At 36.5% G+C, this 14,642-nt stretch overlaps 2 protein-coding genes across 2 annotated transcripts; both read right to left on the bottom strand.

Annotated features, from left to right (window-relative positions):
* Positions 1-6,840: 6,840 nt before the first annotated feature.
* LOC132620189 (uncharacterized) lies at positions 6,841-7,284 on the bottom strand. The gene has a single exon (XM_060334882.1). The coding sequence runs from the start codon at positions 7,282-7,284 to the stop codon at positions 6,841-6,843; it is 444 nt and encodes a 147-aa protein (XP_060190865.1).
* Positions 7,285-12,949: 5,665 nt separating this feature from the next.
* On the bottom strand, positions 12,950-14,007 carry LOC132620188 (uncharacterized mitochondrial protein AtMg00810-like). The gene is made up of 3 exons (XM_060334881.1): positions 13,846-14,007; positions 13,474-13,773; positions 12,950-13,075 (listed from the first exon to the last, which is right to left on the bottom strand). The coding sequence occupies exons 1-3, from the start codon at positions 14,005-14,007 to the stop codon at positions 12,950-12,952; spliced, it is 588 nt and encodes a 195-aa protein (XP_060190864.1).
* Positions 14,008-14,642: the final 635 nt, after the last annotated feature.

The raw sequence follows: 14,642 nt of genomic DNA, 5'->3' as shown, positions 1-14,642 counted from the left end.
TACGTCCTATTTTAGGGTGGAAGAACCCAATATGTCCTATTTTAGGGTGGACGAACCCAATGTATCCTATTTTAGGGTGGAAGAACCCGATATCCTATTTTAGGGTGGAAGAACCCAATATGTCCTATTTTAGGGCGGACGAACCCAATGTATCCTATTTTAGGGTGGACGAACCCAAGTATCCTTTTTTAGGGTGGAAGAACCCGATATGTCCTATTTTAGGGTGGACGAACCCAAGTATCCTATTTTAGGGTGGAAGAACCCGATATGTCCTATTTTAGGGTGGACGAACCCAAGTATGTCTCCGGTTGTTTTCGAGGACATGATGCATATGCCGTGTGAGGCATTTAAAGAAATGATATCCTATTAAAGGCGGACGAGCCTAAAATGTCCTATTTTAGGGTGGACGAACCCAAGCATGTCTCCGGTTGTTTTCGAGGACATGATGCATATGCCGTGTGAGGCATTTAAATAAATGATATCCTATTAAAGGCGGACGAGCCTAAAATGTCCTATTTTAGGGTGGACGAACCCAAGCATGTCTCCGGTTGTTTTCGAGGACATGATGTATATGCCGTGTGAGGCATTTAAAGAAATGATATCCTATTAAAGGCGGACGAGCCTAAAATGTCTAATTTTAGGGTGGACGAACCCAAGCATGTCTCCGGTTGTTTTCGAGGATGCCTCCAGCTGTCTTCGGAGATGCCTCCAGCTGTCTTAGAGACTTAACAATGACTCAGCCGTCTGGCTTATGATGTTGATGGTATCGTGACAGGCCAAATTCAGGACACGTAATCCTGATTTAATTCGCCTTCAATCTCGTCAACCTACAAAACAGGTATATAAAGTCATAAAATTATTGTGATAAAAATAAAATAAATTAAAAGATAAAGTTGGAAGTAAAGCCGTATGGATTTTGAGGCGAGGCCATAATGAGCCAAATGATGCTTTTTGGCCCTGATTGATAGACTTGACTGTTGATCTCGCGATTTTAAGTTCCTGCACTCAAAGAAAAATTCTTAGTTTGGGAGGGGGAAGTTGATTTGTGTCGACTCGAAGCTTGACGTTGTTGGTTGCTCCATTCGTCTTATTTGTTTGGATCTTGTGACCTCCGTTCAAACCTCGGTAGATGAACAGTAGTGAAAATGATTGAAAGAAAGTGTTTCATTTAAAAAGTGTATATGTAAGTGTATATATAAGGAAAGATATATATGTAAGTATATGTATATAAGGAAATATATATGTGTAAATATATGTATGTAAGTTGTAAAATATTTCTGCCAACTTCAGATTGTGACACTTCTAAAGTAATTGGTCTATAATACTTCCTATCTGATAGCCTCAATCTTGTCGATGTCCAACCGTTCTTTTTTCTATATATATTTTCAAAATATGCCCCAGTTTTGGGTTCAGAAGGGTATGTTAAATTTATGCTGTGGTGTGACCGAACCTTGTATAGGTTGCCTACGCATCCCTCCAAGGGAATCAGGTCGGAACGTAGTTCGTAAGGTTCATAAAATATGGTTTGAGAATTTAATAAAGGGACCGAATCCGATGTGGATTGCCTACGTATCTCACCAAGGGAATCAGGTCAGCGTAGTTCTGTTGTGTAAATGGTAAAAGGTTTGTTGGTTTTCTATCTAAATATGACTAACCCGTATGTTGAAAGTCTACGAATCCCGCCAAAGGAATCAAGTCATGTGTAATTCTCCTTACATAAGGATTTATGTTATAATGCAACCGAACCCTATGTGGGCTGCCTACGTATCCCGCCACGGGAATCAGGTCAGCGTAGTTCGTACCGATTGTTAAAGGAAAGGTTGCAAATTAGGCTGTCTAACCTAATGTCGTCCTTTGATTTCTTCTTGAATTGCTAGCTTTCAGGCTTATGTCATCACCTATCAGCTATTTCAATTTCTTCCGAGTGTAATCTTGTCTTGTCCTCAAATGTCTTTATTACTCTTTCGGGATGTATGTTTCATCTTATGTCACAATCATAGAGTTGGCAGATTTGATAAATAAAGTAGAAAATAATAATAGATGATTAAGGAAAATCAGAAATGCATAGATTTTGCGATTAAGTTTTCAAAAGATGAGGCAAAGCAACAAAAGTCTTGAGCATGATTCAAACCTCAATTTTAAAATTGTGCTATTTCAAAAGTTTTCTACATGTTCAAACTACCAAGACTCGTGGAGTAAGAATCCAATTCTTCAAAGTCTATCCTGGTTCGGCATCCTGGATGGTCGGTGTCTCGGTGTCGACCCGAATCAACTTTTTTTAGGGATATAAGAACATAAAAATGCAAAATGATGTCAATCTCACAACATAGAGTCATGTAGCAAATAATTCGTCAAATAAAGTCAAACAAATTGTCAAACAAATGTAAACGATTATATCAAAAAAAAAAAAAAAAAACGCATCCTAATATGCATGTGACCTCTTTATGCCAGAGGTAGGCCTAACGTTTGTTTGAAGGGTAAAGTGTGCCATAATACGTCATCCCGTTGCTTTGATTAATTAAACAAATTCTATTTTCCCAAAATAAAGTACAAAAGTAGTGTAATAATTATTACATGTCAAATGGATACAACATAAAGTGTTTCCTAATCTAAGTAAAAAAAAAAAAGAATACAATTTCCTATGTCTAAATTCCAACTCCGTTTTGTGATGTCATTGATCTTCGTCATTCATTGTACTCCAATGCAAATCCATACCTGTCATGGAAACGTTAGTCATTCCCTCCCTCCTAAAGTTTAATTAATTAGAGCAAATAGTCAATATTTAGGCACAATTATCCTTCAAACATGCATATAAAGTATGATTATGGTCGCTTGGGGTCGTGAACCCGCTTGGACGTTTGGCAAAGTCATCTAACGGGCTTAATACACCAAGGGTATTAAACCTCCTAGGTCATGAAATGTATGTTCTTAATAAAGGGTGTTGGTTTAGCTCTATCCTAGGTTGACTAGGAGTGGGTTTACTAGACTCAAGGTTCCCGAGCGGACAACTCGAGTGAGAAGGCTACGCGGTCCCCGTTATTCGAGCACCCCGCGCATACGCCAACTCTCCTAAAATTTGGATTCTACGAAAGAAATTTGCGGGTGCGCAAAACACACCTCGCGTGTACGTGTGATAGTGTGAATTTTCCAGAAGTGGAATAAATATGAACGGAATGACAATTTATCAAAGCAGTAACACATAAACAGTTTATATCGAACAAACAGTTTATATCAAACAAACAATTAATAGCATGTAAAAACAGTTAACAAATAAAGTAATTTCCAATAAGCACACAAAGCCTATTTAAACTAAGTCCGTTATGGTTAGAACCTACGTAAACTCCCCAGCAGAGTCGCCAAGCTGTCATACCCCTTTTTAACCCGGGTTAAATTAGAAGTACGGCATATTGGGGATTCCTATTTTTTGTTTGTGTTTGTTTTAAGGAGTCGCCACCTAATTATTTATGGTGAATTAGGACACCTAAATTTATTAAAGTTATTTTAAAGTTAACTCTGTTTAAGGTCTGCGAAACTTAAGATTCTAGGTAAGGGTTCAATTAGTCTAAAGGGAAGGTATTAGGCATCCTTTAAGACCCATTAACAATGGTTAACCGACCGGACTTGCAATTGATTAGGCTAAGTGTAAATATAGTATTATAAAAAGAAAATAGTTTTATAAATATGACTAAAGTTATAGATAGATATATAGGATTATTGTTTGAAAAACAGGATTTGTAGAAGGTAATAAATTTATATAAAAAAAGTATTTCCGATGCCATTTAAAAATATGACTTATACATGTTATTAAAGCTTTAAATGAAAGTATAATAGTATTGTTTAAAATAATACTTGTAGAGGAGATTCAACAAACGCGAATTTTAAGTAAACATGATATTGCATGAGTAGTGTGATATAAAAATCTAGACTTGTTTTTTTTTTTTTTGTAAAATGGGATGTAAAATAAAAGGAGTGAATTTCTTTCTCTTTTTATTAATTCTTACTTAACCATATTCAACTAAAAAAATGTGTAATTGAATAAATCTTGCAAATGTTTATAAAGTCTAATCGGATTCTTATTTTGTATGTTAGTGACGTTTTGGAATTATGAGATAGTAAGAATGAAAAATGATTCCTTTAACCCAAAATATGTAGTCATATTATTTGAAAATCAATTACTCGAATAAATGTTATAGATACTATAAATAGTTTAAAAAATAGAAGTGAATGCAATTTGTGGAATTAACTACCCATTACTAAACTAAAACCCTTAATGTCACTAAGGTTTATCTAAATTAACAAACAAAAATGTTAGTCATACATTAAATGCACACAAAAATAAAAATAGAGGAGTAGATATAATGTAAATGGGCTCAGCCCATTTTCTTGGACTGCTGTGGTCTGTTGACTGTTGGGCTTCGGCCCAACAAATTTCTTCATATATTGCTGCAGATTAGCCGCTACTGTATGAGGGCTGACTCGAGAGAAGTTGTGTTGGGCCTTTAGTCCAACACTGAATGTGGAAGATGATGAATCCGAGGGACTCATATGCGATAGTCATGCATAAAAACGAAAGAAAAAGGATTAGTATGTGACCAATAGATAAGGTTTAAAGATATGAAATGTAGATTTAAAACAGACCAGTGGATTATGTATGCTAGGTATATTTGAGTATATTCAATGTATATTTTAAATGTACCTTATGCATACACAATTCAGCCACCACACACTACACATAAATAAGGCATCAACCAAAATACCATAACGTTGAGCAAAGATAAGTAGCAACAGATATCAAACATGGCTTTTTGTTAAAAGGATGAAGAACTAAAAGAAGCCGATCCCATTAATTTTTGAGCAGATTGAAACTTATACGAAATAGAATTAAACTCCTAATTCGTACTAAATTCAAACAAATGGAAAACCGAAGAGGAAAAAGGATTAAAATGCTAGGTGTATACAACACTTGAGAACAAATGTCATTTTGATCCTAAACACCTATCTTTGTAAAAAAAATGAAATCATAAAGGAAGATAACATACCCGACATATGGAACACAATCTTAACAGCATAAGGATTTAAACAAAATTCAATATAAATGTACAAGGACATGTTGAGAGAAACCATAAACAAAGCATGCTTTGTGACAGCCAATAGTACGGCTGATGAACATACCAAAGCCTGGATTCATCCAGATTTCAAAAGGTAAGAAGGAAGTGAACAAAAGAAAGAAAGAAAAAAAAAATAGAAGTATGCAACATATATATTTTGTGACATGCTATTCAAAATTTACACCAGAAAACAACTAGTAAACATAAAAATATTCCATAATACAAACATCCTAAAACATGATTTCTAAAACGCGGTATTTTAACAAAAAATAAAAAAACAATGAACGGAGCCGGGTCTGATTTACCTTTTGTGGGTGCAGTGAACAAGGGATTTGAGTCTCGATCTACTCTTTTACACCCGAACAAATTCGAAGCTAGAGTTGTGAATCGACTACACTCGTTGCGGCTAAAGTTCACCGGAAAAAGGAAAAATCAAGCTTGGAATATAGTTGGATCTCTGAAAATGTTGAGTAATTTCCGGCTAAAGTTCACCGAAAAAAGGAAAAATCAAGCTTGGAATATAGTTGGATCTCTGAAAATGTTGAGTAATTTCCGGCTAAAGTTCTCCGGAAAGGAGAAATCGATTTTTTTTTATTCTGTTCACTGAAAATCCCTTTAAAAAAAAACCTGAAAAGTCCCCCTTATTTGAGTCAAAATCCACCTCTTATAGAAAAATATGAGAGAGAGGAGCGTATGAGAGAGGGACGAAGGAGCGGGGGGAAGGGAGGAGTAGAATGGAGCGTGAGAGATGATGATGAAAAGAAAGAGATGTAGTCAAAAAGAGAGCAAACATGTGGAACCCATTAAAGAGAAAAAAAAATCAAATGTGGGAAGATGTGTGGAGCATGTGAAAAAAAAAAGGTGAAAAAGATAGGAAAGGGTGCAAAATAAAATAAAATGTAGAAAAAAGAGGAAGAGAGAGTGCGGCTCAAGATGATGAAAGAGGAGTGCAAAGTTTTCTTTCTTTCTTTTTTTTTTTTCTTTTTTTTTTCTTTTGGGGGTAGATAGCTATTATCAAGAATTTACCCCTTGTAAAATAATATTTTGATGAAATAAAAATTATAATACGTTGTTTTAAAATACGAGCTTCAAAATGAGTCCAACATTGATATACTTCCGAGCAATTGCTTATGAGGTGAAAATTGTTGATTCTTCCTCCTCTATTTAATTATTCTTGGGTTTCTAATTTAGTAACTAGTACAATACATACTATGTGAAGACAATTAATAATTAATATGTAGAAAATAAGGATTTAACAAAGTGTTGTCTTGTAATTAATTTAACGAGTTTCAAACCCAAAAAATGAAACGATGACTAACTGTTTAAAATCTGTAATAAAGTAATGCTCATACTGTTGAAAATAAAAGTAGCGATATTAATAGTAGTGGCAATAAAATATTGTGAAAAATAAAGTATTTAGCTCGTCAGAAAATTTAGAAACCCGAGTAAATTAAATAAAAGAGGGGCAAAATTGGGTGTCAACAGTTAGAATAGCACGAGAAGTAATAAAAGAAACATTAGAATGAGATGTAAATAAATCAGGATAAGTAACTCTAAACAAAAGATTCAAAGAATCCTTTTTAGTCGTAAAAGGAATAATCAAAGAATGGGGAATTTCAATTTTTCCTTGGCTATTTCTCCTTTCTTTTCCATTACCAATACTCATTTAATAATCACAAAAGGCCGGGTCTGTTTTCGCTCGCATATTCTTTGATAATTGCAATCTTTCAAGTTAATTCCAAATTTCAGAGCACAATAAGCTTTCACGGATAAAATCTTCTCTTTTTCCACTGCGGACGACATGTAGAGTTTGTCTAAAATCACCACTGAATACAAATACTTTTCCACCAAAGAGCATATTTGTCTCCATTAAATCTTTTAGAAGCAAATCTAAAGCGTCAACCATTTTCTTTTTTGCCATTGAGATTTCATCCCACACTATTAGTTTTGCATCACGAATCAAAGATGCCATTGAACTTTGTTTACTTATATTGCACCTGAAATTTCCATCAATATCTATAGGTAATTTAAAGCGGGAGTGGGTAGTTCGACCTCCAGGAAGAAGTGATGCTGCAACGCTAGAACTTGCAGTTGCCAAAGCAATAAACCCTCTATGTCTCACAACAGCTACTAATATGCGGTATAAAAAAACTTTATCCAGTTCCACCAGGACCATCTATGAAGAAGGCTCCTGATTTATCTGAAAATACTCTATCGAGGATCATATTGTAGGCTCTTCGTTGTTCCTTGTTTAATTTGTTGTGTAACCATAAATATTCCTCACTAATAGTGATATTTCTTTCAAAATGAACATCTTTAGCTTCTTTTGCTGTTGTAGATGCTTTGATTATTTCCATAATTAGTTCATATTCGTTGATATCACGGCCCATTGAGCGAAGAATATCAGTAATATGATTTAATACTCTGTAACAGAGTTCTCTTGAAGATAGATTTAGATATTTTTTGAAATCTTCGGACATTGGGCTTTCAAATTTTTCCCACAACTCTCTGGGGTTATTTGGATTACAGTAGACCAATAATACGGCAAATTAAGTGTCTGAAACTGGATGGCATTTGGAAACTCACTGCCTCAGACATGCATTCTACTAAATTATTATCACAAAGTAATAATCCTCTTTTTTCTACGGATTCTCTAAATGTATTACAAGGCTCTCCATTTACAGTTAGCAAATCCTGATATGATTTTGGTCCTATTACATTCATTAGGAGAAATCTAAGGTAAGATCTTTCTCCTTCAGTTGTATGACACATCATAACGCGATCAATCGCATTTCCTTGTTGACGACGTGCCCACATTTTTTATGATCTTGACCATACAAAATATTCTGGAAACTATCGATATAATAAATTTAAATTGATAGCATCTTTGTTTAGCTTATTCATCTCAAAAAATTCAGTTAACATGGTCTTATTAATCATAGGATTGTTCACAATTCTAGTGATATTGTTAGTACTTTTGAAGGAAACAAGTTGTTCTCCATCGAGGTGTAGCTGAAGATGGTATACAAAGGGATTCATTTCACTGATCGAAAATATACGCCATGCGGATTCAGGGCCGATACCCATCTAGTGGATTGATATTCCTTTATTTCAACTATTTCTACATTTTTTGTTATTATCATGTAGATGAAACGCAATTTTATCATGTCCCTTGCATATATACTTATAGATATATTTGACTATCTTGATATCAGAACAAATCTCCACATTCACATGAAAATTGAATTTACAAAGTAAAAAAGGAGTGTAAGGAACAACCCATGAATTATCAAGAAGATGTCCTCCAAGTTTTATATATTTTCCTGTATTTCGTCTTCTATAAATTGGGTAAGAATTTTTGCCTTTAGTTGTTTGTTCAGAGTATTCTTTCAGATAGTTGAACTTACAATAACCTTTTTTTTTATACAAGGACAAGTCAGATCTAATTGACCACAAGGGCCATGTAACGACCCTCTCGGTCATTATGGAAAATATAGGATCACCCCACCAAATAGAACCTTCCCAAGGGTAGAACGAGCTAATAGAAACTCGATTGTGTAAGTCTAAGAACTGAAAGCCTGACTTGTTTGTGATTACTGTTGATTGTGTTGAGTCCATCGGGCGAGGGGGGGGGGGGGTGATGTAGGAAATTAGAACTCCGTTGGGAATTCCGAGGCCATGGGTGGATTCGTATCGTGTTTTTTGTCTATGTGCACATTTGTTTGTGTTTGTGAGGCCTTGGATGAAATAATAGATGGTGGAGTTGAAAAACTGTGAAATTAGCGAGCTTACTGGTCCAGCGGTACCGCTGCGGCTAAATTAGTATCGCTATGGCGGGACCACTGTAGCGGCCAGCTTCCAGCCGCAAGCCGTCGGTCGGTGTCCTAGTGTCCGCTATGGCGGGCAAAGAACCACTATAGCGATGCCGCTATAGCGATGCCGCTATAGCGATATCAAGCCCGCCATAGCGGAGGTCAATTCTCTTTTGGTCCACTATAGCGGGCATTTGGCTGCTATAGCAAGACCATTGCAGAGGTGAGTTGACTGCCACAGCGGTCGACGAGAGCAGAATTCCGGGTTTTAAACGCTTAGTTCCGAGTTCTTTATTCATAAAACTCCAAAATAGTTCCCCACAAGCACCTAGGGCGAATTTCCAAGCTAGGGCAAGAATATTCTTGAGAGGTAAGTCTCAACCATCCCCTTCACCATTACGTTACCATCTTCATGATTATCACCCCTTTTTTGGGTCTCCAACGGTGAATTTGTAATAGTAACCCTAGAACCTAATAGACCTTGTATAATTGATGGGTTATGATTGTTATCATTTGTTTATCATCTAATGGCTTGGGTTAACTCCTATTAATCAAGAATTGAACCATTAGAGTCATGAACTAAGTGAATTGAGACTTAGGTCATAAAAATGGTAGATTGACCATGGAAACTGCTTGTAATTGATGTTTTGATTAAATAGCCTTATAAATTGATGGTTGGTGGTTACTAAGGCCATGGTTAGGTTATTTTACACCTAGAAATCGTTCACCTATGAGAATGGGGCTAAAGGGAAGGGTATTCTTGAATTGATTTGCACATTCTAATTTCTAGACTTTGAGCATTCCGAGGCTTTACGGAAGGGAAAAGTTGTAGCGGAGTGATTGGCATTATTCCAGCTCTATGTTTGAGGTAGGTTACGGTCTACTTGAGTTAGACTTTGATTAGTTGATTGTATGTGTTTTGAAATCGATTAGAGAAAGCATGTCTAGTATTCAAACATATGTGTGTGTAGTTGAACTCCTATATGTAATTGATTGAGTGATTGTGTAGGTTTCGTGCCACAATTCATTGTGTTGAACCTACAGTTTGATGTTGTTGTGGCGAGAAGTTAATATGATCTTCTCGGTGAAATTGTGATACAAATGATGATTCAAGTGTTGAAAACAAGAGGACAGGAAATACTAATGTATATATACATGAAAAGGCACATTTGATCGGGATTGAGGATGTTACCTACATTATAGGCTTGTGGTTCGAGATTCATTCCGGAAACGAGTGGTACACGATGTGGATCAGCGTCCAAGGTTCTTTTCGGAGCGGAGGATTTATGGCTCAGGTCCGATGAGTATCTGGAACGAATGGTACATGAACACCATGGGTCCCCTGCAGGTCATGACTACTGAGTAATGACATCAGTTAGCATGTGTGTACAACGAGTATATGGTTATGGTTGGTAAACTTGTTTCCGTTTGATGTTTCTGTTGATTTGATTCTTGATATCTTTGGGTGACTTGATTTGTAACATCCCTGGTTGACTTATTGTTGGATTATTGATTTCGTTTTGTTGGCTGACTTGTCTATTTTATTGATTTTATGATATATGCATGATGCTAATCTTAGTCGGCCTATGATATGTACCGGTACATATTGTTTGTACTGATACTACCTTGCTGCATTCTTTTGAGTGCAAATTGTGATCCAGAGACTACTATCCGACCTCATATCTAGCGTTGAGGCCGTTGCTGACAGATTTAGGGTGAGCTTCTATCCATGCCAGGCCGCCCGAAGATCTTCTTTTATGATGTCTATTTCTATTCCGGACATTGCTGGTAATTTATTTAGACAGATTACATCCCTTAGACATGTTTTAGATTAGAGTCCTTGTATGGTGACTTTCGGATTTTGGGATTTGTAATAGTTGGGACTTCTGCATTTAATTCATTATTTTATGGCATGACTTATTTTGATCATCTTATGCTTAAATGGATAATAACTGATTGAATTGGTTAATATAAAAATGGAGTTGAAGTTAGGAGTTAGTATGGGTGTCAGTCATGGGAGGTTAGGTCGTGACAGGCCATGTATCATATGTAGATTCACAAGCTCGAACAAATGGGGGTTTGTCGTAGGATCTGGCAACTCAGCACAAACAAATTAATCATATGCTTCAGGAGATAACAGTTTGTATTTCTCTTCAAGTATAATTAGAAAATGAGCATGAGGAAGACCTCGTTTTTGAAATTCTATTTTATACATATATGAAACTGCTTTACCAAATATATCTGTTCTTAGTATATCTTTCTTTAATTCCTCTAATTTTGCTCGGAAACTCGACAAACCAAATCTGGTCTGTTTTGCACTTCATCGGTTGATAGTAGATTTTCTTTAATTTCAGGCCAAGAAGGTTTACAAGTCATAATAAAAAATATATCACGCTTCCCAAAACGTTGCACCTAGGCCATAGCATCCATGTATCGCCGACGCATATCTCTTGGACCTCATGTGAAACTAAGGGGAATTATTCTATGCCACGTCGCAAAATATCTAAAAGTCCTCCTAACATCTGTTCTGAATAGGTCTTGATTCAAAAAAGCGAAATCTAGTCTTTGGGTTTCAATTTTTTTCCACTCATCTGTGTGATGCTGGAGTAATCTCCCTGAATGCAAAATTATATCTTCATCATCTCTCATTTGAAGCTTGTAGTAGTAATATTCATGACAAGAGCAGTAATAGTCATGACAAGAAACAGTTTCTCTTTTTCGTTTACCTTTTTGCATCACTTCATCTTCTATACTAAGTAATCCATCAATTGAGGTCATCCTTGCTACACTCGGTATTTGCTCGTGTTCACAATATATTTGTGTTGTAGAAGAACCAATCGTAGATTTAATTTTTTTAATACTACAGTGCCATCCATTTTGACCGTAAGGGAATAACAATGGATATTGGAATGGGTCATAACAACCGTAATAGTATTTTACTAATTCATTCCTATCATTTTTAGTATATATTCGGATATGGGGGGTAGAAATACAGTTGTTTGTATCTTGTTCAACCCATATTCCTGCAACTTCTGATGTAGTTGCAAATTATATACTCGCTGATTTAGACTAGCATCACACTTAGGTGCAATGTAGAAATCAGACAGTTGCGGAATATTTATTAAAGATTTTAAAAATATTTTATATGGATTAATTTTTAATATTTCCATCAAGCTCCTCACAATATATTCATTCAATTTGTTTGAACATGCCATCCGATTCCTCAACTCATTTTCCCTGTCAAAGTAATATAACTGAAGTTTTCTCCTCCTTTCACCACTTGGTATCAAATCATTTATGAAATGATACACTTTCCCTTGAACTCGAAATGTATAGATACCATTTTTCCTTTTCGCTAATTCTTTATCATAAGTTACTCCAAGAGAGGTGAATGGGAACATGTTATTGTATGTTCTTATGTAAGTTCAAAAATGTTTTGATTCTTCAGTATTCCCTAGATAAAGATTTCTCAATTCTGTTGGCACCTGGTGAGAAATTAGCTTAACTGTGCCTTTGCCACGACAAAAAGCAGGCGTCTCGTATTCAAATCTTTTTGCTCCATAGAAGCCACATTTCGGTACAGATTTTAACATAGCATAGTTTGTAGGAGCTTGTGCCATTATTAATTCTTCATTATAATGCTCATTACTACGTGATGTTGATCCTGTCATGTAAATACAATTAGTATAAGTGCATTATACTAATGCTAATCAAGGCATATATATATATGTATAGCTGCAACTGTCCAGAAAGTGTCAGTGTAACTTTCTGACTTGTTTCGAACAGAGGCGATGAATTTCCTGAGAAAATAGGGCGCTGCTCAATTGAACTGAGCTGCTCAGTTGAAACATCAGTGACCCCAGATGATGATGCATTGGCTGATTCAATAATAACTGAGTTGGTAGCAAGATACCGCCTACTCGATTCATCTTTGTTTGTTCGTGCTCGCGCTAAGAAAACCTCTTTCTTATCAGCTTGCATCATTTTATATAGTTCACGACGTCTAGCTTTTTATCAGCTTGTGTTTTTTCAAAGCTTAGCTTTTTTATCAGCTTGTGTTTTTTCAAAGCTTTGATCGATTTCTTGTTTTTTATTTGACATTACAGTATCACTTTTCTTCCACTCTTCTACCATTGAGGAATATGCACACACATACTAAACATTTCAGTAAAATACTGAAAGAATATTTTCCGTAGTTTCCTTTCATTCCTTGAATTGGTTAATATACAAAAATATCCTACTCAAAATAGGAGAGTCCAAAATATTACAAAATATTCTAACCTAAATAAGAGATTACAAAATATTTACATAATCTATCACACCCCCGCAGTCGAAACGGGAGGTTTACGAACGCTGAGACTGTCACGAAAATCTTCAAAAAGGACCTGAGGAAGACCTTTAGTGAAAATATCTGCAATCTGATATCGGGACGGGACATGAAGGGCTCGAACTTGTCCCCGCGCAACCTTCTCATAAACAAAATGAATGTCCATCTCAATATGTTTGGTGCGTTGATGTTGCGCCGGATTACCAAACAGATATATGGCACTCACATTGTCATAATATACCAACGTAGCTTTGCGAACTGGACAATGTAGTTCCAATAAAAGATTGTGAATCCAGCAAGACTCAGAGACAACATTAGCAACACCCCGATACTCTGCTTCAGCGCTAGACCGAGAAAGAGTTGGTTGTCGCTTTGACGACCAAGAAATCAAGTTGTCACCCAAAAATACACAATACCCCGACGTAGAACGACGAGTGTCTGGACATCCACCCCAATCTGCATCGGTGTAGGAGACAAGGTCGGTGATCGATGATGGGTAGAGATGCAACCCGTGATCAAGAGTGCCCTGAACATACCGCACAATCCGCTTAAGAGCAACCACATGATCGAACCGCGGGTCATGCATATGTAAGCACACCTGTTGGACAGCATATGAAATATCTGGCCTCGTGAAAGTGAGATACTGAAGAGCACCTGCGAGACTACGATAATGAGTGGGATCTTCATAAGGAGCACCCGAAGTAGCACTGACCTTCGGTTTTGTGTCAACCGGAGTGAGAGAGGGCTTGCAAGATGACATACCCGCGTGATCAATGATTTCCTCAGCATACTTACGTTGAGAGAGGAATATCCCCCCTTGTGACGGGTCACAGCAATGCCAAGAAAATAATTCAAAGGACCTAAATCCTTCATAGCAAATTCGGAACCAAGCCTATCCATGATGGAATGACGGAGAGCGTCTGAGAATGCAGTGAGTATAATATCATCAACATAGAGTAATATGTATGCCATTTCAGTCCCCGCATGGTAGATGAACAACGAATTATCAGACCTGCTATTAGAGAAGCCAAGGGAAAACACAAAATCTGTAAAACGTCTATACCAAGCACGTGGACCCTGCTTAAGCCCATAGAGAGACTTACACAATAGGCAAACATAATCAGGATGTGTGCGATCCCGAAAACCCATAGGCTGATGCATATACACAGTTTCCTTGAGCTCACCGTGAAGAAAAGCATTATTCACATCCAGTTGATGTATAGGCCAATGCTTTGACAACGAAAGACTAAGAATAGTGCAGATTGTTGCCGATTTCACCACCGGACTGAACGTCTCACCACAGTCAATGCCAACTTACTGAGTTTTGCCATCACCTACAAGTCGGGCTTTATGCCTCTCAAAATCACCATTAGACTTTTCTTTATGAGTAAAAAT

The sequence above is a fragment of the Lycium barbarum genome, chromosome 11, assembly GCF_019175385.1.
Source record: "Lycium barbarum isolate Lr01 chromosome 11, ASM1917538v2, whole genome shotgun sequence".
NCBI lineage: Eukaryota > Viridiplantae > Streptophyta > Magnoliopsida > Solanales > Solanaceae > Lycium > Lycium barbarum.
The sequence above is the reverse complement of the archived record's forward strand: the minus strand, read 5'-3'. Positions and strand labels throughout refer to the sequence as shown.